The sequence below is a fragment of the Suncus etruscus genome, chromosome 15 (genome assembly GCF_024139225.1).
Source record: "Suncus etruscus isolate mSunEtr1 chromosome 15, mSunEtr1.pri.cur, whole genome shotgun sequence".
Classification (NCBI taxonomy): Eukaryota; Metazoa; Chordata; class Mammalia; order Eulipotyphla; family Soricidae; genus Suncus; species Suncus etruscus.
The window spans coordinates 65,331,743-65,358,298 of record NC_064862.1 but is presented as its reverse complement, the minus strand read 5'-3'; the positions used below and the strand labels follow the sequence as shown (position 1 = coordinate 65,358,298).

The window sequence follows — 26,556 nt, the reverse complement described above, 5'->3', positions numbered from 1 at the left end:
TAGAATTATATCGGATGTTTTATTGATTTTAGGCCAACTAAGAATAATGACCTGTTTTAAATTTTAAGATATTTCACCATGTTGGAAAAAAATGTTTATTAGGCTTTTAACTGATGTGTTTGCTACTCTGGGTTGAGAAAATGTTCAGCTCTTGCATTCAGTATTACAACTCATCAAGAAAAGGTGTATGCCCCAAATTTCCACTTGCTGCCATTGACTTCCGGCCAGAAACAAATTTCTTTGCAGCCTAAAAGAAAGCAAACAACAAAAAAACTTTTATCACATAGTGAAATGTTTTTTTGTTATTTCAGGAGTTAATGGACAGGACATTCTGAATTAGCAGTTATAAAATAGTTCCTTGGGATTGTGCTGGAGTCTGTGAAGGCCGGGGTGAAAGAACAAAGCTGGGGCTGGCGAGGTGGCGCTAGAGGTAAGCCTTGCAAGCGCTAGCCAAGGAAGGACCACAGTTCAATCCCCCGGCGTCCCATATGGTCCCCCCAAGCCAGGGGCGATTTCTGAGCGCTTAGCCAGGAGTAACCCCTGAGCATCAAACAGGTGTGGCCCAAAAAACAAAACAAAAAAAAAAAAAGAAAGATTCCTGACTGTTCCGTCAAATATGTAGTAACTGAGCACTGGTTAAAAAGGGGGAAAAGGAAAATTCTGGGCACTGCATATTAGGGCACAGCAGGCCTCAGGTAGGGCTGTACATTCCCATTTTGTAACAATGGCAAACAATGGGGTCAATAAAAACACACCAATTAAGGTTCCAGGGGCCAGAGTGGTAGGGAGTTTGCTTTGCAAGATGCCGAACCGTGACGGATCCTTATTCGATCCCTGGCATCCTATAACGTACCCTGAGCCTGCCAGAAGTGATTTCTGAGCAGGAGTAATGCATGAGCACAGCTGGGTGTGGCCCAAAAATCAAAAACAGAAAAGATTAAAGGTCCCAGGGCCATAGTGATAGCACAGGGAATAGGGCACTTGCCTTGCATGTGCCAACCAGTTTCATTCCTTGGCATCTCATCTCATATGGTCCCCTGAGCCCACCAAGAGTCAGGAGTAAACCCTTGAGCACCACTAGGTGTGGTCTAAAATTAAGAACAAGAAAGACTAAAGGTTCTAGTTCATGCAAACAAATAAACCGATGGCACAGGTAATTGGGAAGGGCTCCCAATCCATAATCGTTGTTTATTGGACAATACCCTGTGGTGGTACTTGGGGGCCATATGTTGTGCTGTGATATGAAGGAGTCACAGGATACTTGGGACAAAGAAAACACCAAACTTAACCAACAAGGTGCAGTGATACACCCAAAAAACTGCCAATACCTGACCCATCCTGGCCTCCAACAATTTAATCAGTTTAAGCTGAATGAAAAAGAGACAACCTGGAGCAGGCAAGGAACCTACTGCATGGTGGATGGTAATGAGCCTTGCTATGGAGGTTGGTTGATTCCTGAGGACCACAGAAGCATCTGTATCCCTCTGAAATTGGATCCCAAGGGCCAAGTTATTTGACACTAGATCTTCAGTTTTCATGTGCTTACCTTTGTGACATCAGCATCAGTTACTGAGTCAATTTGCTGCAGGACTGTGGTTGGTGGCACGTAAGAACCAGCGACTAGAGCCTGGGACCCAATTTCATCCAGGAAACCTTCTGAAGACTCTACCAACATTAAGTATCCAGCTTTCAGCTTGTTCCTATCAATAAAAGGAAACCAAGGCAGAAGTCAGTTTTATAAGACAGTTGTGTTGTGGTTTTTTACCTTTTTTTTTTTTTTTTTGGTTTTTGGGTCACACCCTGAGCGTTCAGGGGACCATATGGGATGCCGGGATTTGAACAACAGACCTTCTGCATGCAAGGCAAATGCCTTACCTCCATGCTATCTCTCCGGCCCCGGTTTTTTACTTTTTGCTTTTATTTTGGGGCCATAAATGCTGGGGGAAGTAATGTTTAGTTATCCCCCAACAGACCATGGACAGAAGCTGTCTTGTAACTGTCCTTTGAGAAAGTTCTCTGGAACTTACAAGAACACTTGAAGCTTGTTTCCAAACTCTTTTTTTTTTCTTTCTTTTTTTTTTTTTTTTTTGTTTTTGGGCCACACCCGGCGTTGCTCAGGGGTTACTCCTGGCTGTCTGCTCAGAAATAGCTCCTGGCAGGCACGGGGGACCATATGGGACACCGGGATTTGAACCAACCACCTTTGGTCCTGGATCAGCTGCTTGCAAGGCAAACACCGCTGTGCTATCTCTCCGGGCCCCTGTTTCCAAACTCTTGAAAATAGTTGGATAAATACACAAATAGCTTTGAAATCTTACAAATGCTTCAAGGTTTCCATTCTGTGTCTTCAGGTCACCATTTTATAATTTATTTATAGCTGTCTTAATAAGATCATATAAAATTTAGACAGTTGCTTTATATAGTTTAGAAACAAAATAGAAAACAAATTAAGAAAAAATAAGATAAAAGAGAAAGGAGAAGAAACTCCTCACGTGGAGAGGCACTTGGCACAGGACCTAGGCCACTGCATGCAAAGCAAGTGTTCCAGTCCACTGAGCTCTCTATCGGCTCAAATGACAGTTTTGTCATTTCCTGCTGCAGAAAATATTCTACAAGTGTATTTTGAAAGGCCAATATTGTTTAGGAACTCAATAGACAGTGTAAAAATGGAGAATTAGTAAAGAATGGAAAATCAGTTTTTGGTTTATAATAAAACAACAGTATGCAATAAATATTAACAAACATGTTTAATGAACAAAATAAACAATTTTTTTTGGCTTTGGGTCACCTTCAGCAGCACTCAGGGTAACTCTTGGCTCTATGCTCAGAAATCACTCCTGGCAGGCTCGAGGGATCATATGGGATGCCGGGATTGGAGCCACCATCCTTTGCATGCAAGGCAAATGCCCTACCTCCACGCTATGTCTCCAGCCCCCAAATAAGCAAAATATTGTCTCTGGAGGTGGTAGGATATTGGTGTGCTTCCTATCCTCTTTTCTTTACCTTTTGTTTTTATTTTATTTCATTTTATTTTTAGTTGTTTTGGGGCCACACCCAATGATACTCATGGGTAACTCCTGGCTATGCATTCAGAAATTGTCCCTGGCTTGGGTCCTAGGTTAGCTGCGTGCAAGGCAAACGCCCTACCACTTGTGCCACTGCTCTGGCCCCTTATTTTTATTTTTGAGCTATACCTGGCAGCACTGAGGAGTTACTCTAGGCTCTGCGCTCAGAAATTATTCCTGGCAGGCTCGGGAGCGGGAGGACCATAGGAGATGCGGGGATTGAAAGTGGGTTGGCAAGGTGTAAGGCAAACACCATACCTGCTGCACTATTACTTTGGCCCTTCTTCATCTTTTTTTTTTTTTTTTTTTTTTTTTTTTTTTTTTAGTTTTTGGGTCACATCCGGCGGTGCTCAGGGGTTATTCCTGGCTCCATGCTCAGAAATTGCTCCTGGCAGGCACGGGGGACCATATGGGACGCCGGGATTTGAACTGATGACCTTCTGCATGAAAGGCAAACGCCTTACCTCCATGCTATCTCTCCAGCCCCCCTTCTTCATCTTTTTAACTTTTGTGCAGTAACCTGAAAGAATATAACTTTTAAATACCTGAATATATAAAGCATACAGTTATGAAGAGACTTACTTGGCAGCTTGGACATCTGTACTGGAAAGACTTCCTTGAGCAATTGATTTTACTTGGTTATAGGCAGCCTTGATAACCTAGAAGACACAAGTCAAATACGGTCAGTTTTCGGAATAGTTGTGAAATAGGCGACAGGATTTCCGGGTGGGTGAAACTCAGGGATAAACCCTTAGATTCTTGCCCCTTTATCCCCAAGGTCAAGACCTCTGTGGGATGACATAATGGACTCTGTAGCTATTCAGGACGAGTCTCTTTTCAGCTACTAGGACTTCCCCTATGACCTAGGGTCTTTCTGAAAGCACTTTTCCTATCTGTTGGGAGCTGTGACTAGGAGCAGCACAAATGAGGTCAGGATGAATTTCACAGTGGAGGGATGCTTCCAGGGCCCTTCAGGACAGAACTCCCAACTTCACCACTTATCACAGAAATGTACCACGTGGGGCAAATGTTGCCAGAAATGTTTCTGATTCATTACATGGTTGATTCTAAATTATTTTTGAGTTGAAACATACCTCAAAACCATTTACTATTGTCAAATGTTTCCAGATTATCCCATTTAGTCTGTGGCCAAATTCAGTTTTGCCACAGTTCCAGGAAGTAGGGCCCCAGGGCAACCGGCAGCAGGCTCTGTACACAGTGCTGTGTCCTGGGTCAGAGATCACCCAGTTTCATTGATGGCAGCAAAGGTGGTCCTCACTGTCAGTGCTGGGCAGAGTGCCACAAACATTCCTTTTTTTGAGACACATTTGGTGGTTTTCAGGGGTTACTCCTGGAAAGCTCAGGGGACTTTATGGGATGCCAGGTATCGAACCTGAATCTGTCATGTACAAGGCAAAGGCCCTTCCCACTATGCTATTACTCCAGCCCACAAACCTTCTTTCTTACTTGAATCACCTAGAGAGCCCCCAAAATTCTTGTCTTCTGAATGTTATCAGTAAGGTTGGCTGCCAGACCCCTCTCAAGACAACTGTGTCAGAATAACCTCCGTGGGTGCCAGGAGGCAGGTTTTAATTGTTTACATAATTCTTATCATGTAATCAACTCTGAGAACTGTCTCAGAGCAATCAAATGTTCTGAAGCAAAGTACAGGACTGGACAGCTTGTTAGGGAAAAGCACTGTTGGAATTTTGGTTAATGTTTTTTCTTTTTGGTGCCAGGAATCTTACTTAAGAGCTTCAGACAGGCATAGTCTCAGCTCTACAACTGAGCCACGACACAGCTCTCATTTAAAATTCTTTTTGGGTCACACCTTTGTGATGCTCAGGGGTAGCTGGGTAGGTACCAGAGTAGGCCGTGTGCAAAAGCATTAGCCCTACATTCTGTAGTATCTCTCTAGCCCCTCTTCGCTCTATTTAGAAAGATTAGTATACATATGAAAGTTTCCTATATAGCGCCTATATTTTACTGAGCTTCTGGTAAGTCAGGATACTCATGCATTCTATATTTTTAAAGTCAATGGGGGGAAGGGGGAAGCTTGTGAGAGTTGACAAGTACACAACTTACATCTCCAGCAGCTGCAGCCTGTGAGATGGTATAAATGCCAAAGAGGCCAGAATCAGAGTAACTGGCATTAAAAGCAGAAACCTGAAACACAATAAAATATCATTGTAGTAGGCAAAAGGAACAATTTTCCTGAGTTGTTTTTTTTTCTCCCCCTTTGGTTTTTGAGTCACACCTGTTAGCGCTCAGGGGTTACTCCTGGATCTACGCTCAGAAATCGCTCCTGGCAGGCTCAGGGGACCGTATGGGATGCCAAGATTCGAACCACCTTCCTCTGCATGCAAGGCAAATACCCTACCTCAATGCTATCTCTGTGGCCCCAGTTTTCCTGAGTTTATCTAGTGAAAAACTTGTATCTTTACAGCATAAACAAAACAGATAAAAAATCTCATTGAACTTATTCAGTATTGAAGTGCTCCGTGTGCCAGTGCTCTCTTTCAGAACTATAATGGTCTTAACTTAGTGTGGGCTATAATGGTCTTAACTTAGTGTGGGCTATTTTCAAAACTTCAAATTATAAGTAAAAGTTAAACGAAAACAGTCTGTGAACATTTACGTGCATGGAAGTCTAGACAAACTTGCTTTTCCCCCTGTGGTACTGATTATTTTCCTTCCTGTTTTCTTTTTTTTTTGTTTGTTTTATTTTGGGCCACACCTGGTGACGCAAGAAATCAGACTCTGAATAAAGGATAATGCTGTCTAAAGTCAGAGCAGAATTAAGCTCTTTAAGTCATCGAGACTGACTATTTGGTGTTATTAAGTGTTTTTATTTTTAGTTTCTAGTCCACATCCAGCTATGCTTGGGGGACCATAAAGGATGCTAGAGAACTGAACCTAGGTTGGCTGTGTGCAAGGCAAGTGGCCTACTAGCTGTACTATCTCTCTAGCTCCTCAGTGTTTTTATTATCTTTTTTGGGGGAAGGGGGTATTGGACAAAACCTGACAAAAAAGCTCTGAACTCAAGAATTACTCTTTGCTCTGCTTGGTATATACCATGAAGGATGCTGGGGATCACATGCGGATAGGCTGCAATCCAGGGAATTGAACCTGGGTTGGTTATATACAAAGCATATGGCCTACCAACTATTCATTCTGACCCTGATTTCTGATTCAAATCACTTTTCTTTCTGTATTAAAGTAGCTGAACAATGCTACGCTTCCGGTAAGACCTAGTAATGTATTAAGCTGACTGCCTTTTTAGTTCTATAGAAATTCTTTCTGTGGTTATAAAGTTGAGGGGGGGGGGTCAGCTAGGCTGAGGATGGTGGTTTCCTACCTCCTCCCTGAATCTACTCATCAATAAGATGCTTTGACTTCTGGGTCCCCATTCCAGATTTTATATTCACTATAAAAATATCTGTATGGCTTTACATGAGACAATGAAAACAAGAGGAAAGATACCAATTGCTCAGACTCACATCAAATGGTTGGTTAATCCCTTTGGCAACAGCCTGGTACAAAGCACTGGTAGCATTGCCGCCTCTCTTGACATGTGGGCCGGCTCCAAGGACATACTGGAGAACACTGAATGCATTGGCTTCTGTACTTCCTAGGGTGGCACTTTCTGCCACAAGAGCAGCATGGACAAGACTGTCTCCATTATGCTCTCGAATTTCACCTGGGGGGTGTGTAAGGAGGGGGGAAAATGTGACTTGGTCACTATGGGTTTATTCAGTAATTTCTTCAACATAGAGCAACCTTCAAAGATTAAAGTTTTCTGAAGCCTGGTACAAGGTCGTCCTTCTTTACCCCAAACACATGCAACGTTTACAAGCAATCGAATTCTCTTCTTCCACACACTGGGATGGTGCCAGAAGAAAATAATCAGACTTATTCTACTCCAATATGCTATTTGAGGGGAAAGAGATTAGGAGGAAGACAAAAGGAAGTGTTCTGAGAAACTATACCAAATGCTTACCTCCTCGGTACTGGGCCTTTGCACCAGATAAACCAAGACCTCCTCTCATGTTGAGAAACTGTTCAGCAACTTGCTTCAGGACAGGATGACTTACACCTATTTCAACAAATAAAAACAAACCTTTCTAAAACACCTGTTTAATAAATATGTGATGATACATTTCAAATGTAAACAGTAAATAAGAGTCCTTTCCTGCCACTATTCCAGAGATTTGTCCATCTGTAACATTTTCTGCACATATACTAATACAAACGTCCCTAATTAAATAAATTTCACGTTGTTCTGATGACTTCTAACTTGCCTTTTGTAACTTGTATCAGTGAGAGGTCTATCTCAGTGCTGAATGGTCATAAGGAATCCCATTACACAGCTGCACCATTATACATTGAATTAATTTCTTTTCTTTCTCTTTTCTGGCCACATCAGTAGTGCTTGAGGTGCCTGAGTCAATCCCTACTTCGGGCTAGTACTAGGCTCTGTACTTTGAGGTCACTCCTGGTGGTACTTAGGGGACCATGCAATACTAAGATTGAAGTTGTGTCTCCACCAGTGAAGCATGCTCAGGCCCCTGCCCTCTTCCCATCAGTCCCTTGTCAATTCTGCTGGGAGGACTCCTAGCATGCTTCAAAAAGATGACTTGGTTCTGTGTGTGAGAATGGAAAAACAAATCAGTGTGGGGAAAAGAATCCAGAATACAGAAAAAGAAAACTTAATGGCAAAGGGCTGAAATACAGTCCCTTTAAAACTACGAAACATGGTACCCAAACCAAAATAAGACTCTATGGGGCATATAAGCAACAAAACTGTGCAAAGTAAAAAAGGCAGTATTTGTCTATTTTTTTGTTTTGCATTTTGCTTTGGGGTCATGCCCAGTGATGCTTAGGGGTTACTAATGGCTCTGTGCTCAGACATCACTCCAGGTGGAATGGGGACCATATGATATGCTGGGGATCAAACCTGGGTTGGCAGCTCATAAGGCAAGAACCCTACCTGCTGTACTATCACTTTGACCTCTCAAGAAGCCAGTGCTTAAAGGTTGTATCTTTTATGTGTAATGTCAAAAAAAAAAATTGATTCTAAAGAAAGAGTAAAGCAGTGGGTGCCAGGGAGAGGAGGAAGGAGGACAAGGGGAAAAACTCTTGAGTTTGAGTTATTTTGAGGGACTGAAAACAATCTGAAAATAGTGAAAATAATTGTACAACTTTGAAATTTTTTGGGGGGGGTTTTTGGGCCACAACTGGTGGCTCTCAGGGGTTACACCTTGCTCGACAATAAGAAATCGCTCCTGACAAGCTCGGGGGACCATATGGGATGGTAGGAATCAAACCCAGGTCCATCCTGGATCAGCCGCGTCCAAGGCCAATGCCCACCACTGTGCTATCACTCTGGCCTGACTGAATATGCTTCTTTTTTTTTGTTTTGGGACCACACCTGGTGATGCTCAGGGCTTACTCCTGGCTATGTACACAGAAATTGCTCCTGGCTTGAGGGACCATATGGGATGCCGGGAGATAGAACCACGGTCTGTCCTAGGCTAGCTCGGGCAAGGCAGACGCCTTAATGCTTGTGCCACTGCTTTGGCCCCTGACTGAATATCCTAATAACACGGTGCTGTGTTCACCTTAAAGGGAGAATTTTATGGCACAAATTGATTAAGTTAATAACTATGTCTTTTTTAAAGGGGGGTGGGGCACTCCAGGGAACCATATGTGGTATTGGGGACTGAACAAGAGTTGGCCATGCACAAGGCAAGAGCCTCAATCCCTGGTCTTGTGGAATACATTCTCAGTGGAATACTACTTGCTGGTTAAAACCAAAGAAAGAAAGAAATGAAACTTGGGGCTAGAGCTATAATATAGTGGGTAGGAAGCTTGTCTTGCACATAGCCAACCCAGTTTCAAACCAGTAACCATATATAGCTCCCACCAGTTTTACCAGGAGAGAATCCTGGGTGCAGAGCCAGAAGTGAACTCTGAGTACTGTTGGGCATGACCCCAAACAAACAAAAAAATATAAAATCAAAAAGACTCTGCTACTTGGGATAAAATAAGTGGAAACTGAGGTGATTATGTTAAATAAAACAAGTTTTAGTGAGTCAGGGAGATAGTATAGTGAGTGGGCAGAGTTCAAGTGGGTCCAATAAGTGGCAAACTCTACAGTTCTTAGTCTCACCAGGAGCAATTCCTGAGTACAGAACCAGGATTAAGTCCTGAGTACCAGGTGTGCTCCCCAAACCAAAATAAATAAAAAAATGAAGAAATAAAGGGCAAGTACCAAGTGGTTCCCCTCTGGTTGAATATAAAAATCACAATAACCTCGGGTAGGAATGATAGTATTTGCACCTTTGCTTCACATATGGCCAACCAGGGTCTGATCCCTGACATCGCTGAATGTGATCTCCAAGAAAACAAAACCAAACCTACAGCAACCTAACTGGCAAGAAAAACCTTCAAAATCTAATTCTTAATTTCAATGAAGACTACAGTGGAGAAAAAAAGGAGTGAGAGTGAGCAACGGTGGAAAAACTCTTTAGTCATGTGATGGTAGCAGAACTTCGGTGGTAAATACTATGCAGATATTGTTAGAAAAAGTTAAAAAAATGGCTGAATCTCAGAGTATAAAAACAGCATTCTCAACAAATTAAAATATTTTGATCTCTCAAAATACTGTAAATAGTCAACAATTTCAATAACAATTTTTGTATATTTCTCCAAATCTTCCTTAATATTAGAGTCTCAATCGTATCTTTTGGGGAGCATACGCAAGAGTATTCAGGAAGCCCATGACTGATCCTGGGGTGTTCCTATGTAACACAAGTGCTCTAACTAACTCTTTGAGCTATGTCCCTCATCCCCACATTAAAATTTTCTTTATCAACAGCTGGAGAGCTGCTTTGCATGTAACCTATCCTGATCTAATCTCTAATACCACATACTTAGTACTGTCAGGAGTGAATGCTGAGCAAAGAGCCAGGAATAAGCCCTAAGCATGGCAGGTGTGGCCCCCAAACAAATACAAAAATATTGTCTTATCTACCATTTTATCATTGTTTTGTAAATATGACAAAATAAAATTTTTTTCCTTGGTTTTTGGGTCACACCCAGCAGTGGTCAGGGATTACTCCTGGCTCTATGCTCAGATATCGCTTCTGGCAGGCTCAGGGGACCATATGGGATGCCGGGATTCAAGACACCGACCTTCTGCATGCAAGGCAAACACTTTACCTCTATGCTATCTCTCCCGCCCCATACTTTTTTGTTTTATTTTGGGGTCACACCCAGCAGTGCTCAGGGGTTACTCCTGGCTCTACACTCAGAAATCGCTCCTGGCAGGCTCAGGGGACCATATGGGATGCCGCGATTCGAACCACCGATCTTCTGCATGCAAGTAAAACGCCTTACCTCCAAGCTATCGCTCCGGCCCTGGCAAAATAAATTTAAGGGCAGCACATCACACAGTTTAGTGTTGGATTTTGCTTAAAAAAAAAAAAAAAAAAAAAAAAAACTAAAATAAAGACTGTGGGTATTAATAAATACTGTCTTTTATATTTCTTAAATTGAGTGAGACTATTTTGTATCTGTCTCTCTCCCTCGTATTTTACTCAGCATAAGTTTCCATATCCATTCACTCATAAGAAAATTTCATGACTTCATTTTTCCTGACAGTTGCATATTATTTGATTGTATATATGTACCAGTTTCTTTAACCACTCATCTGTTGTTGGGCATCTGGGTTGTTTCTAGATTCTGGCGATTGTAAATAATGCTGCAATAAATACAGGTGTGCAAAGGCATTTTTGTATTGTTTGTGTGTTCCTAGGATATATCCCTATGAGCGGTATAGCTGGATCATATGGGAGACCAATTTCCATTTTTTTGAGAAATCTCCATAATAAAAGAATATGTCAATAATACCCAGAGACAATAGAATTGAGGGCTGGAAGGACCAGACCATGATATGAAGCTTATCACAAAGAGTGGTGAGTGAAATTAAGAGAAATAATTACACTAACTACTATCATAACAATGGTAGTGAGAGAAATAGAATGCCTGTCTTGAATACAGCAAGGCAGGGAAGAAGGGGGGGGGGGCATTGGTGGTGGGAAGGTTGCACTGGTGAAGGGCGGTGTTCTTATTTATTACTGAAATCCAACTACAGACATGTTTGCAATCATGGTGTTTAAAGATATTATTTAAAAACAACACAGGGGCTGGCGCAGTGGTAGCGCAGCAGTAAGACATTTGCCTTGCATGCGCTAACCTAGGACAGACCTAGTCCCATATGGTCCCTCAAGCCAGGAGCAACCCCTGAGCGTTACCGGGTGTGGCCCAAAACTCAAAAACCAACCAATCAACAAACAAACAAACAAAACAAAATAGAAACAAAAAGACTGTGGCCCAGAGAAGAAAGGTGATACTGGAGGGAAGTGCTTGCCTTGCCTAAGCAGATGCAGGTCTGGTCTGGACACTACCTATGCTCCTCTAAGCACTGCCAGATGTGGCCAGAACCCTTTCATTGCCCACCTTCCCCAACCTGACAATTAAAATTCTATCACATAGTTTGCCTGCCAACAACAGTTCTTAAATTTTGTTCCATCTTGTGTATGTATAATTACAATTTAAAAGATTGGTTGTAAAGAAGACAAATAACAGGCAGTTTTCAACTTACCGAGCCCAATCAAAGCCATTCTTGCACTTGTAAAATGGTTCTGAACAAAGAAATGTAACTGTGGAAGTTAAAAATATTAGGTTATATAGGATCGACAGGAAAACTGTAAAAATCTTAAAGCCACAATTCAGAATAAAGTAAATTCCCAGGTTTAAATGCTGGGACAGTGAGCTGTAAAGGACCATGATCTTAGGTTAAAAATTTATTTTCAACCTGAGATTTATTTATCTTTATTTTAGTGAAGCAAGGTACTCTCTCTCTCTCTCTCTCTCTTTGGTTTTGGGCTGTATCCAGCGATGCTCAGGGGTAAGTTACTTCTGGCTCTGTGCTCAGGAATTACTCCTGACAAACGTGGAGGACTTACGACTGTTTTTCAACCTTTTTGTGCAAAGGCACACCTTTTTTCATGGAAAAAAAAAAGAAAAAGAAAAAAAAAATCACAAGGCATACCACCATTAGAAAATGTTAAGAAAATTTAACTCTGTGCCTATATTGACTAAAGTAATTCTCTTGAGTAGGAATCAAACAAACACAAAAAAATTATTTTATAATTACTTTATTATGAAATAATCTAATGATTGGTTTATTTGTGAGCTGACGCTGCGTGTTATGAATGAGATTGGAATTTTTCCCACGGCACACCAGACAATATCTCAAGGCACATTAGTGTGCTGCGGCACAGTGGTTGAAAAACACTGCCATATGGGATGGTGGAGATTGAATCTGGGTCAGCAGCATGCATGGCAAATGCCCTACTGCTGTGCTATTGCTCCAGCCACCAAGGCCTTTTTTTTTTTTTTTTGACGAAACTTAGAAAGATGGAGGGTGATGGTGATGGTGATGGTGGAAAGAAATGTGTTTAAGAGAGAACACTCTTGGCTCCAAAGTATAGTGAGAAGAAGTTGAGGGGAGGCAAAAGAGTGATGTGATATAACATGGGTTGGGGGACTCAGGTGCAATGGTTGTATTAAGGAGAGACAGAACTAAATATACAAAGCACAGAGTCAACAACACTGAAATCATAAGACCCAAACTTTAATAACCAAACTTAAAAAGGTACCTGTGATGGTGGCAGGATGGGGTAAGGAAGTGTGGGATGGATTCTGGGATCATTGTGGAGGGAGGTTGACATTATTGGTGAAATTGGTGCTGGAACATGTATTTCTAAAACTCAACTATGAATAACTGTAAATCACAAAGCTTTAAAAATTAAAAAAAGAAAACACAAGCTTGAAAGAGCAAGCAAGCTAAGACATGTACATATACACAGGCAAATGAGATATATGTAAAGGGCCTGAAGAGCGAGCTGAGATTTCAGTTGAAATACTCCTCTTAATGGGATAGAGTGATAGTACAGAGAAGAGCATGCTTGTCTTATACATGGCTGACCTGGGTTTGATCCTTGGAATCATATATGATCCCCCAAGTCCTACCAGGAGTGATGCCTGAGCACAGAGCCAGGAATAAGCCCTGAGCATTGTCAGCTGTAACCCCGCCCCCCAAACAAAAATTCTATTTGAAAGAACTTAATGTCATGGTATATAACTGAATATATTAAATCAAATGTGCATCTCAATAAAGTGCCCTCATCCCCCAAAATTAGGGGAAAAAAACTCCAATTGGGTCAGAAAACTGGAAAATAAAGGACTCAGTTTATAACAGGGGTCTCAAATCGCAGCCAGCGGGCCATTTGTGGCCCTCCGTACATTTTGTGGCCCTGCCCTAGAGGAATCTTTTTTTGTTTTGTTTTGTTTTAGTTGTTTGAGTCACACCCCCCAATGTTCAAGGCTTACTACTGACTTTGCACTCAAGGATCACCCCGACTTTGCCTCCTGTGGCCCCCAGGTAAATTGAGTTTGAGACCCCTGGTTTATAACTTGTTGGACTGTAATGTAATATAAAGAATGCATCAAGTTCTTTGGTCTTCATACAAGTATTCAAGAATACCATTAACATTTTACAGTGGGGCCAACAGTTATACCACACACTCTAAGCTAGTGTTTCTAACCAGGATAAACAGAATTATCTGGAAGCTAAAAAGCAGGCACACTGCCAGTATTTCCTCTGCTCTTTTATTCCCCGGGTTCAGCCTGCAGACTGATATAGTAAAATAGTCGATTCAGTCAGGATTCTAGATTCAATTTAAAATTAACAGAGGAAACTGTGGCTCAGTGCTACTTGACAGTCTCTGGATACAATGGCTACCTTCAGACCTAATACAGGAAAGAAAAATACTCATTTTTTTTTTTTGAGGTGTGAGTAACACTGGCGGAATTTGCTCAGGGGTTACTCCTGTCTTGCTCTCAGGCAATCACACCTGAAAGGCTCATGGGACCATATGAAGGTACTGTGGATCAAACCTGGTTGGCTACATGCAAGGCAAGAAATATTCCTGCTCATCTAATCATTCCAGCCCAACATACATTCATAACAAAAGCTCTACTCTCTGCTCTGAGAACTCTGAGGATAAAAGTAGAGAGGTGCATGTGTTACCTGAGAACATGGTGCATGAGGACATGTCACCCGCATCTCTCCTCGAGACAAGAACTTTCCTACTTTCATGCTTTTACTCTGGGACACATAACAGGATTTCCTCCACCTCTGGAGAAGTCTCCACTCTCGAGTGCGACTCTCTCCGTTTCTTTCTTATCCCTCCCTTCTCTTCTTCAGTAACTTTGAATACAATCTGCTTTTACTTTGAAAAACAAAAACCAAAAACCAAATAAAAAGTATAGTGCAGAAACATGACATAAAGGATATCTGTGGTACTTGAAAAATTCCCTGGGAGGAAAAATTCCTCCTGGGAGGAGTTTAGAGGTGGTTCCAGGGCTAAAGTACCTGTCCTGTAGTCTGGGGGAAGTGAATTTGATTCCCTACTGTACAGCCACATGTACCGACTAGATTCCTGGCAGCAGTCTGGGACCCCTGGTATTTTCTAGCCACATCAGCCAGGCCAATGTGAGCAAACTTTTGTATGGCTCCTGGTTATCACAACAATGCCACCATCAATGAAGGGAAAAGGGTTAATTATCAATTATTATCTATATTAAAATATTATCTATTGGAAAAATGTTGAGAAAAATTGGTTCCTTAGGTTCCTAGGGATGAATGAGATGCTGAGCATCATGAGGCTAAGGAAATGAGACTAAACTTTTTTTTTTTTTTGGTTTTTGGGCCACATCCGGTGGTGCTCAGGGGTTACTCCTGGCTGTCTGCTCAAAAATAGCTCCTGGCAGGCACGGGGGATCATATGGGACACCGGGATTCGAACCAACCACCTTTGGTCCTGGATCGGCTGCTTGCAAGGCAAACGCTGCTGTCCTATCTCTCCGGGCCCGAGACTAAACTTTCAAGCAACCTATCAGAATTAGTACCCTAAAGTGAAATACCTACATTCACGGGGTCACCTTGGAAAGTCTTTTGGGAGCTATACTCCATCATGCTCAGGGCTTACTCTGGACTCTGATTTAAGGAATCATCACTGCTGGCAGTGTCAGCTCATAAATAAACTGTCTTAAAAAAGATATGGATCTGGGCTAGAGTGACAGAACAGTGGCAGTGTGCTTGTTTTGCATATGGCTGACATGGGTTCGATCCCTGGCATCCAATATGGTCCCCTGAAAAACACCAGGAGTAATTCCCGAGTGAAGAGTAAGGCCATGAGAACTGCAGGGTGTGGCTCAAAAACAACAAAGAAAGAAAAAGATATGGGCCACACCAAAATCTACAAGAAAATATACCTATCCAGTAATACTGAGTGCCATCACCCCTAGAGATGTTTTCCTTTTCTTCATTTTGTGTGCCCTTCCCCTCTCAATTTTCTATAATGAACATGTACCTTTTGTAATGTTTTTAGTTAAAAAGAACCATTCAGATAAATTTTAGTTAAAAGGTAAACTGACTTTAGAAAAAGGCAAATGAATTCCGGAAATTAGAAGATAAAATTAGCAAAGAAATCTAACATGGAAATGAAGGTTTAAAATAACATGAAAATAGAAACATTATAAGATGTGTACCTCCTCTGAAGTAATTTTTCCAATCCTAAAATCAGGACAATACAAGGGATTAGCCAAGGCATTCTTGTATGCAGCAGCATGCAGATTTTCAATGACATCTGTAAACAAGGAGAGAAACAGCTGTGGAAACGTAATCAAAAACAACAACAATATTCAGCATCTAGCAAGCGACTACACAGCTTCAGTCATCTTATGGCACTCAGATAATAAGACTTGAAATTCATTATCATTCAATCACTATTATCTTTAAAAATTATGCCAGATGGGGCCAGAGAGATAGCATGGAGGTAAAGCATTTGCCTTTCACGCAGAAGGACGGTGGTTCAAATCCCGGCATTCCATATGGTCCCCATGCCTGCCAGGGGTGATTTCTGAGCGTAGAGCCAGGAGAAACCCCTAAGCACTGCCGGGTGTGACCCAAAAACCAAAAGCCAAAAAAATTATGCCAGACGGGGGACATGGGGGTAAAATTATGTCAGTCAAATGCTGAGATTAAAAAAAATGCCATATTGCAACTATTTTTTGGTTTCGTGCCACATTCAGTGATGCTCAGGGATCATTTCTAGTGGGGCGGGGCAGGGCGAGTGGATCAGAGAAGAATATGATGGCAATGGGGACATAGGACAGGACCAAGCTATATGTGGTGCCCGATAATATACCTGGGTTGGCCGTGTGCCAGCCTACCACTATTGCTCTGGTCTCAGCGAGCATCTACACTGAAGTCCATTTCTCCAACTTTAATGTTAGTTTCAGTTCTGTCACCAGCCTGATATGATCTCAAATTAGTCATTTGACCAGAAATGTACTTACTTCTACTTTTCTCTTTAGGCAACGAGGAAGTTATGAGTTACACATATCAGTCTTAGGTTCATTGCTAACTTTCTGGCATCAAATGTACTTCCTGGGGGCCGGAGAAATAGCATGGAGCATTTGCCTTACATTCAGAAGGTCAATGGTCCAAATCCCGGTGTTCCATATGGTCCCCTAAGCCTGCCAGGGGTGATTTCTGAGCTTAGAGCCAGGAGTAAACTCTGAGTGCTGCTGGGTGTGACCCCCCCCCCCACCAAAAAAAAAAAAAAGTACTTCCTGGCACCTATGTACTATGCTCATGATCCTGCTTGTCATCTAAGTCCTGTCTGTGTTCCCGGCACCTAAACACTATACTTGTGTTCCTGGTGCCTGAGCACTTTCTCTGTGCTCCTGCTCAGTGCCTCTGCCTGAGTTATGTCTCTTCCAGGTATTAATGATCTAGCAATGCGCTATAACAGACACAGTGTCAGATGCTGGAAATATAGAGATGTGAAAGAAATGATATGGATCCTGCACACGTGGAGAGGAAAACCAAAAATATATCTTATGAGCATGAAGGAACTATACAATAAAAGTGTAGCAGGGGCACAGGGAAGGAGAGTGGGGAGTGGAAAAGAGGAACATGAAGAATTGGGACGAGAAATGAGCAGGTGTTTCCTAGGTGAAGGACTTGGAAGGAACATTCCGGACAGAGAAAGCAGACAAAGGAATCAGCTACAATTAATTTAATGCAGAGGAATTGGAGCTGGGATGTAGAACAAGAAACCAGGCAAGGAAGCAGGCAGAAGCCATGAAAATGAACATACATACTAGAGAGTTTGGATTTTACTCCAGAGATAAAAAGCTATTAAAGAATCAAGTCAAGGAACAAACACTAGAAGTAACAAGGGAGATGGACTGAAGACATAAGTTTGAAGGTATGACATGAGCTACAAGACTAGAAATTACTTATATATATATTTTTTGGTTTTTGGGTCACACCCGGCAGCGCTCCGGAGTTACTCCTGGATCCATGCTCAGAAATTGCTCCTGGCAGGCTTGGGGGTTCAAACCAATGACCTGCATGCAAGGCAAATGCCTTACCTCCATGGTGGAAGCAAAACAACTCAAAAAATCATGGGTGAGGGTAATAGGAAAATGACTAGGCTACTTATAGACTAGCAAAGACAAAAAGTAATTGGCAATGTAAATGTTTACCCCCCCCCCCCCCGCCATTACTCCCAGCACTGCTGGGTATATGGTCCCAAACAAAACAAAAAATTTAAAAAATGAAGAAAGCAAAAACAGGAAAAAATTTGGAAGTTTTCATTTTCAGTGGTGCAAGAACTCAAATTCAGGTCTTGACATATATGAGGAGAGGTATAAGCTCTACTGCCCAGTTGCAGCGGTAGATCTAGAACAGAAATTGGACCCAAGTAGGAAAACATTCCAATAGCAATTCTATCTCCCTACAAATTGGATCTTTTCAAAATCACAGTATCTTAGGGGCCGAGGAGCTGCTCAAAGAGCTAGGGTCCATGTTCTGCCAAGAGAAGCCCCAAGTCTCTGGCATAAGTACCACTGGGAATGGCCCTGGGTTCCAAAGACTTCACTGAAGTAAGGTGAAGTATCAGGCACCCAGAGTCAGGGTAAAGTAACCTAGTTGTGCCGCATCCCTAAAACAGTTGAATACAGTATAAAAATCTACTTACGAGCCTGTGGATTCTGAAAGGCCACAGCTTTGTCAACCTTCAGCTGGGACTGAAGGGCAGAGATCTCCCAAGGCCGGAATTCTGGCGCTGTGGTGACGTTGAGCAGGAACTCCATTAGGACATCGCTGTTGGTGTTACAAGGTGGTAAAAACCAGGGATTACAAAAAAAAATTTTTTTTTATTAAATCTCTATGATACAGATTTAAAAAGCTATTGATAGTTGAGTTTTAGTCATACTGCGTTCCAACACCCATTCCATCACCAGTGTTCATTTCCCGCCACCAATATCCATGTTTTCCTTCTCTGTCTCCCTCTACCCCGCAGTCTACCTCTATGGCAGACACTTTTCTTCTGTCTCCCCTATTCATCCTTTGCGGTTTTCAATACTGAAGGGGCATGCACATATAGAAATTAAATTATTTCTTTCTTTTTTTTTTTTTGGGCCACACCTGGCGTTGCTCAGGGGTTACTCCTGGCTGTCTGCTCAGAAATAGCTCCTGGCAGGCACGGGGGACCATATGGGACACCGGGATTCGAACCAACCACCTTTGGTCCTGGGTCGGCTGCTTGCAAGGCAAACACCGCTGTGCTATCTCTCCGGGCCCAAATTATTTCTATACAATTGTAAAATTATGTATATATAACATATGTTATATATATACAGAAATTAAATCCAGCCTCCATTCTAACTCATACTCTCAATATTCAACTTCAGGAGGCCTTGTGTTAAACATGTCAGTCTAAGCCCCAATCAAATGATGGCACATTATCAAGCACCACAGAATGAGCTGCCTCCTCCAGCACTGTTAAAGGAAGATGAGGTAGACCCAGGTAGGTACTCACATGTCATCACGCAGGCACTCCACAGTGTAGGCCATGCTCTCCCTAGTGGACGTCACACTAAACCACAAAACCACACAAGATTAGTGATATCACAATAAACTCCTCTTGTATCTTTGTCAAATTAACCCAGTTCCTGTAGAAAGTACAAGTGTTCTTCCTCTGTCCCACTGAGTGACAGCTGCCACTGGCACACTGCCAGGGCAAGGATGTAACCAAAGGGTTTTCTCTTAGCACCAGCTACCAAATCCTGGCCCCACAAGCAGGGGAGGACCTGTGAAAGTGCTAAAGACAGATATTCTTTAAACGTTAACTCTTGTAAAAGTGCACAAACCCACAAATTAAATTAGAAATATTTTGTTTGTTTGTTTTGTTTTTGGGCCACACCTGGCAATGCTGAGGATTTACTTCTGGTTTCTGCACTCAGGGATAATTTCTGGCAGGTGCCAGGGATCTGGAGTGCCAGGAATCAAACTTGAGCCAGCTGTGTGCAAGGCAAGTGCCCCTATCCACTGCATTATTGCTTTGGCCCCTGAAAATTAATTTTAAATTTAAAAGACAGACAATTCAACCTTAAGGGAATCCTGACTCATTAAACATAGATGAGTCTTGAAGACATTTAGTCTGTTAAGTAGGGACAAATACTAAATTTCAATTATATGAGGCAGCTAGATTAGACAAAACCATAAAACACAGAAAGGTTGTTTTCAGGGCCTAAAGGAGTTAAAAGTGTGAGGAAAAGGGAAGTGTGTTTTAGAACTAGAGATGGTTCTATCGGGAGCATATGCTTTGCATGTAGGGGACTTAGTTCTCCTGGGAACTGTTAGGAAAGACCTGTGAAAATGAAGCTGGGAGTAGCTCCTGAGCACCACTGGGTATAGCTCGTAAACCAAAAACAAAGGGAAGAGGAACACATTTTAAAGAGGAATAATGGTGATGTATCTTATTTAGGGTCTCACCCAGTGGTCTAAGAGCTTACTTCTGCTTCTGCACTAATGGACCATTCCTGGTGGGCTCAAGGGATCTGATGGGGTGCTAGGGACAAAACTTTGGCCTGCATGGTGCCTGGCTCTGCCCCAAATATTTATTAATGACAAAGCAACTGAACAAATAGTATACTTAACACTAAGTAATAAACTTGGGGGGCAGGAGAGAGTACAGCAGGCAGGGTGCTGTACTTCAGAATGCACGCTGAGGTTTTCTTTTTTTTTTTTTTTGTGGGTCACACCCGGCAGTGCTCAGGGGTTATTCCTGGCTCCAGGCTCAGAAATTGCTCCTGGCAGGCACGGGGGACCATATGGGGCACCGGGATTCGAACCGATGACCTCCTGCATGAAAGGCAAACGCCTTACCTCCATGCTATCTCTCCAGCCCCCCTGAGGTTTTCTTAAAACTGGGGAGTGACAAAGTTAATAACAGTAAAAGATTTCTAAACATGTAAAGACCAAAAATAAATTCATATGAACCACATAATAAACCAAGGTGTTTCTGTCAGCTCTTGCTGCATTTTTTTAAATGGAAAATGATAAACCATAAAGATACTTTATACTTTAATAATTAAGTTCAACTGTCCCCTCTCTCTCCTCCCTCTCTTCTCTGTCTCTTTTTCTCTCTATCTCTTCCTATTTTTGGGTCATACCCAGTGGTGCTCAGGAGTTACTCCTGGCTCTGCGCTCAGAAATTGCTCCTGGCATTGAGGACCATATGGATGCTGGGATTAGAATTACCGTCCATCGTGGATAGGCTGTGTGCAAGGAAAATGCCCTACCGCTGTGCTATCTCTTGGGCCCCACTGTCTCCTCTTTTTATGCCTCGTTTTAGAAATTCCTGACTAACAGGGGCCAAGTGAGAATGCAACAGGTAGAGCATTTGCCTTGCCTGGGGCTGACCCAGGTTCAATCCCTGGCACCCCATAAAGTCCTCAAGTCAGCCACAATTCCTAAGTACCGTCAGGAATTGTTGGCTCAAGAACAACAAAACAAAAACAAAATCACCAAATAAAAAACCCCAAAACCCTAAAATCTAAAAACTGCACAACAAAAAAGGAAATTCTTGGTAACAGGAAAATTTCTATTTCTATATTTTCTAATGTTTTTACCATTTTAAAAATGTTTTAAACAAACCTTAATTTACCACCAACTGCTTCAATTCCACGAGTTATCTTGAAAGATGAAGCTCCTTTTGTTGTCTTAAAAAAAGAACATTTTCAGTCACCTTAATATAACAAACTTCTCTATTTCAAAATTTAATGTCTGCATTAGATTCAAAAGAAACTTTTTTTTTCTTTCTCCCAAAATGAACTTTTGCTGGTCACCAATTAAATGCTTCTCCGTAGTAAGGACTCCGTGTGTTATATATGGCACTGAACTGAGTTGAAAGACATACCCTCAAAATGCATGTGAATATGTTCTTACTTATTGTAAGAGTCTTTACTTAATCATTAATCAAACTTTCAATACTAAAATATGTAAGTACTAAAAGTCAGGTCCCAGAGTGAGCTCTAAATCCAATGGAAGGAAAAGTCCAGTACAAGGAAAATATGACTGAGTGGCAGAAATACCAAGGGTTGATGGTGATTATCAGAAGCTAGAAAGAGGCAAGAGAAGAATTCCTCAGTCTTTGGAGTGATACTGCATGTCTTGTACCATGGAGGCTAAGTTTCTATTTAAGCCACCCAGGGCGCAGCAATGTTGCAGGAACAAACTATGTGACAACATTTCTGAACAAGCCACAGGAGAAAGATGCTTACCAAACTGGATGCCAGGCGAAGCAAGTGGGAGGTTCCTAAACTGTTGGAGTCTTCGTATCTACTGCCTGCTTTAATGAACAAGCCAATTCTTGATGTGGGAGCATAATTTTCCATAGAAGCAATCACTAAGCCATTTGGCAATTTGGTAAACTGTATTTGAAATAAAGTGAGGATGAGGTTAATGTATAGACATTACTAAAGTAGAGTGAAACTTAAAGGGGCTGCAGCAAGCAACTTAACAGGACTAACCTCGAGATCCTGAGGTTGCAGAGCCACTCCTGCAGGGGCAGCCGTAGGCTTAACTTTGGGAGCAACTTTCAGGGAATAAAACCTCTAAACATTTTTAAAAAAAGAAAAAAAAAAGGTTATACACATTTCCACAAAAATAGCACACAGAATCCCAGAGTACCTGAGCTTGTAGAGGGTGTTCCAGGACAAAAGAGCTGCACAGGAAGGCTTTACATCTTAGGACTTAACCCAGCACTTTATTTAAGCTATTCTTGGTGAGTGGATGATGGACACTTCCTAAGTGGTGCTCAGGAAGATGGAGTGAGGATGGGGCTCCCTCCTAGTTATAGACAACTTAGTGAGTGCACAAGTATCAGGTGCAGCTCTGTTCCAGCAGTGCCCCTAGTGGTGTTGGGAGGTGAGGGACTGCTAGGACCACACCCAACATTGCTGGCGGCTGCAGTCAGCTGTGCTCTGGGGGCTATGTGGTGCAAACTCAGTTCCTTGTATCAAGTATCTGCATTTTCATCCCTGTATTAGTACTCTGGTCCCCACACCTTTTTTGGTGGGGGGGGGTCACACACCAGTGCTCAGGGTTTACTCCTCGCTCTACACTCAGAAATCGCTCCTGGCAGGCTCAGGGGACCATATGGGATGCCGGGATTCGAACCACAGTCCTTCTGCATGCAAGGCAAATGTCTTACCTCCATGCTATCTCTCTGGCCCTCCCCCACTTTTTTTTTGTGGGGAGCTACACCCATCACTAATGAACGAGGGGCATATAGCAAGGCTATATTTGGTTACGTGTATTTGTGTGCAAATATGTGTCTAGGTTATTCTTAAACCTCTAATAGTGATTTGTGGAGAGCCTGAAGCACTTAGTGAGTTCTTCATGTTGTTTCTTTAATTTTAATTTAAATTTTTTGGGGGGCCACACCCGGCAGGCAGTTCTGAGGCATTACTCCAGGCTTTGCACTCAGAAATTACTCCTGTCAGTGCTTGGTGGAGCTATATGGGATGCCAGGGATGGAACCCAGGTTGGTGGTGTGCAAGGCAAAAACAGCCTACCCACTGTGATATCACTCTAGCCCCCTGTTGCTTGATTTTTTTTCTTCCTTTTGGGCCACATCTGGTGGTGCTCAGGAATGAGGGTCTGCTTAGGAATGAGGAATGCTGGGGACAGAACCTGGGCTTGCTGTGTGCAAAATAAGTGCTCTATAGCTCCTGACCCCTTCAAATTCATTTATTATGTAAAGAAATACTGCATTTTAATTTACAATTTATTTATTTATATATATAACATCTATATTATACATGTATAAATGCTTCCTCGCTTTGCCTCAGAATATTTTTTGAAAAAGTATAGTGCTGAGACAATGCCACCTTTTAGAGATTTTGGCATTACTGCTGCCCTCATCTCCCCAAAGATTCTCATTTTTTATTTCCAATCCAAAATGCTAATTGCCTCAATCATTTTAGTACTCTTAAAATGTGAGACCAGAATGGGGCCGGAGAGATAGCATGGAGGTAGGGCATTTGCCTTCCATGCAGAAGGATGGTGGTTCGAATCCCAGCATCCTATATGGTCCCCCGTGCCTGCCAGGGGCGATTTCTGAGTGCAGAGCCAGGAGTAACCCCTGAGCAAAGCCAGGTGTGACCCAAAAACCAAAAAAAAAAAAAAAAAAGAGAGACCAGGGGCTGGAGTGATAGCACAGCGGTAGGGCATTTGCCTTGCACGCGGCTGACCCAGGACAGACCTGGGTACAATCCCCCACATTCCATATGATCCCTGAATCAGGAGCGATTTCTGAGCATAGCCAGGAGTAACCCCTGAGCGTCACCGGGTGTGGCCCAACCCTCCCCGCTTACCAAAGGAGACCAAGTTCACCAAAGCAAAATAGCTTCCATGTTTTCAGTATTTCCCAAAGTATTTTCACTCTTCCACACTAGAGTAAGCCTATACAATAACATATTTTCTCTATTAACCAATAATATTTTAAGTCAACCTGAGATAAAAAAATTAACAACCATGGGGCCAGCGTGGTGGTGCTAGAGGTAAGGTGTCTGCCTTGCAAGTGCTAGCCTAAGACGAACAGCGGTTCGGTCCCATATGGTCCCCCAAGCCAGGAGCGACTTCTGAGCGCATAGCCAGGAGTAACCCCTGAGAGTCACTGGGTGTGGCCCAAAAACCAAACCAAACCAAACCAAAACAAAAAAACCTTCATGCATAACAGAATCTCAACATACAAAATGATAAGGGATCAAAAGATAAACTTTATTCAACTTTTTTTTTTTGATTTTGGGGATGGGTCAGGAACAAAATACCAGAGAATTCTTTTTGATCATGCCTGAGATTTTTGAAGTTATGAGAGATGTTAAAAGAGTTCATAACGGTCAGAGAGATAGCCTGGAGGTAGGGCGTTTGCCTTGCATGCAGAATGACTGTGGTTCGAATCCCAGCATGCCAGAAGGATTTCTAAGCATAGAGCCAGGTGTAACCCCTGAACGCTGCCGGGTGTGAACCCCCCCCCAAAAAAAGTTCATAAAATTTGGTATAGCCCAGATTTAATGAACACACTGTTAGCCTTCCCTGAGGAACTCACCAGAGATCAGTGTTCCTGCTGTGACACCCACAGGGCATTTGCTGGGCATCGAATCATTGCTATACTAAGTTGATTTTCTGTATTTTAAATTGCAAATTACAATTGATTGCTTTAACATAGGCAATTAACCCTAGGTCTCTGATTTCCCAAAAAAGCAGACTTTAAGACATGTAGGCATAATACAAATATAAATAATCCAAACCCTCCCTGGCCAAGGTAGACAGAAGTGCCTTCTCTGTCAATATGCAGAAAGTTACCCTTCGAGTGTTTCCTAAAATGTGTCTCAATCAAATGCAAAGAACTATCCTGTGACTGTCATCCAACTGTTATTGTCTTACTAACACAACATACATACATGCATTCTGTAAAATAAGTGCAATAATAAAATCTAAATAACTGCTTCCAAGTTTACTACAATTTGTCAACACTGGCCCTCTTTAGGGATTCCGAGGTCTGCAAAGGAGTTGAGATGTAGGTCCTGGGATGATGCTTTGGGCTGGGCCATGAACACGGGGCCATGTGGTGGTGTGAGGTGAGCTCTTCATAGAGAGCGCCTTAACTCTGTCTCCTTTAAGTACTATCTCTACAGCTTGAGAGTCTTTCTTTTGAAAGTTGGGGAATAAAGAAGGGACTTCTTGACGTTTTAACCAGATTGAAGAGCAGGCTGCCTTGAAAAGGTAGTTTTCCTAGGCTGGCCAGAAAAGGTGCAACAACTATAGTCCAAATTGGGAGACTCGGGTTCAATCTAGGGCCAAACGATTTCAATTCTAAATGGAGATAAACTCAGTTGCCTGCTCTCTTTCTAGCAGATTAATAGTAAACACCAGTTCCTGGCATTTGGGGCTGGTTGATCCTTAGGCGGGAAGGAGGTGCAGCCTTGGTGCACAGTAGGATGCAAATTTAGCAGCATCCCTGATCTCCAAGATCCAATAGCCAGTAAGTAGTAAAGACTGTAACAACCCAAACTCTCTCACTGTAGACAACTCAGCCCAGTCAGTCCTACACGAGTCCTACTGAGATTCAATTGAACCCGGGACACACCTCGCTGCACCCCGGACAGTGGTTGGGAGAGGGGCCCTAAGTGTTGAGGTTCAAAGCGGGTTGCCTCTGCAAAAGCCCGGAAACCCTCATGGGTAATGACAAGTGCTCCCCTTGCTTGGGCTTGCACTGCAGAAGGACCCCGGGGCTGCTCTCAAGACCCTCTGGGAGATGCTTCTCTACCAAGAGGCCAAGACGGACTCCCCGGGTCCCGCGGGGTGCTCGGCGCCGGAATGACCTTCAGAGGACCCCACCGGGTCGCTGCTCCTTCTCCCTCTGCTCCCCCTGCTCGGGTGATCGGCGTCACGGCCAGCGCGCGGGGAAGCAGGGGGGGCCCTAGGCGACCCGCACCTTTCCGGCCGGCGGTCAACTGGCCCGGCTGGTGAAGGGCAGACGCTCAAGGCCCGAGACCTCACCATACCAGGCATCATCTTCCCGGCCCCTGACCTATTCACGGACCAAAATTCCCCCACAGCCTTCCTGAGACCCGCCGGCTGTGCTCACCGAGAAGGACCCAGCTCTGGTTAGCAGCTTCATGGCTCAAGATCACCCAGTGACCCCTCCGCGGTCACGGCTGGCTCCCAGGAAAGCAAGATGGTGGCGGGCACAGGGAGATTTCCCAGAGTTCCTCGCGACACTTTCCACGCCCACTTGGACGAGTGAGGGGGGGGAGGACTCTCTAGCCATTTCACACTCTACTGCTCCCAGTTGGTCCTCCAAGTCTTTCCTGAGATTATTGAGCTTGGTTGATCCCTTTCCACCTCTTTCCCCGGATTTTAGAAATTCACTATGGAAACCTATTCGGACTAGGTCGACGGCTTCTTCACCTGTTTGGACTCTCCCGATCG

General features: G+C 42.9%; 1 protein-coding gene and 1 non-coding gene across 2 annotated transcripts; both read right to left on the bottom strand.

Annotated features, from left to right (window-relative positions):
* LOC126031235 (cytochrome b-c1 complex subunit 2, mitochondrial) lies at positions 1-26,342 on the bottom strand. The gene is made up of 14 exons (XM_049789527.1): positions 26,213-26,342; positions 22,089-22,172; positions 21,840-21,989; positions 21,214-21,278; positions 19,094-19,150; positions 18,251-18,375; positions 15,750-15,847; positions 11,734-11,791; positions 7,066-7,161; positions 6,566-6,765; positions 5,151-5,231; positions 3,648-3,724; positions 1,547-1,700; positions 1-247 (listed from the first exon to the last, which is right to left on the bottom strand). The coding sequence occupies exons 1-14, from the start codon at positions 26,243-26,245 to the stop codon at positions 164-166; spliced, it is 1,362 nt and encodes a 453-aa protein (XP_049645484.1). The 5' UTR covers positions 26,246-26,342; the 3' UTR covers positions 1-163.
* Positions 19,251-19,379, bottom strand: LOC126031910 (small nucleolar RNA SNORA30/SNORA37 family). Its single transcript, XR_007503717.1, has one exon. It is a non-coding gene; the product is annotated as a small nucleolar RNA SNORA30/SNORA37 family (small nucleolar RNA).
* Positions 26,343-26,556: the final 214 nt, after the last annotated feature.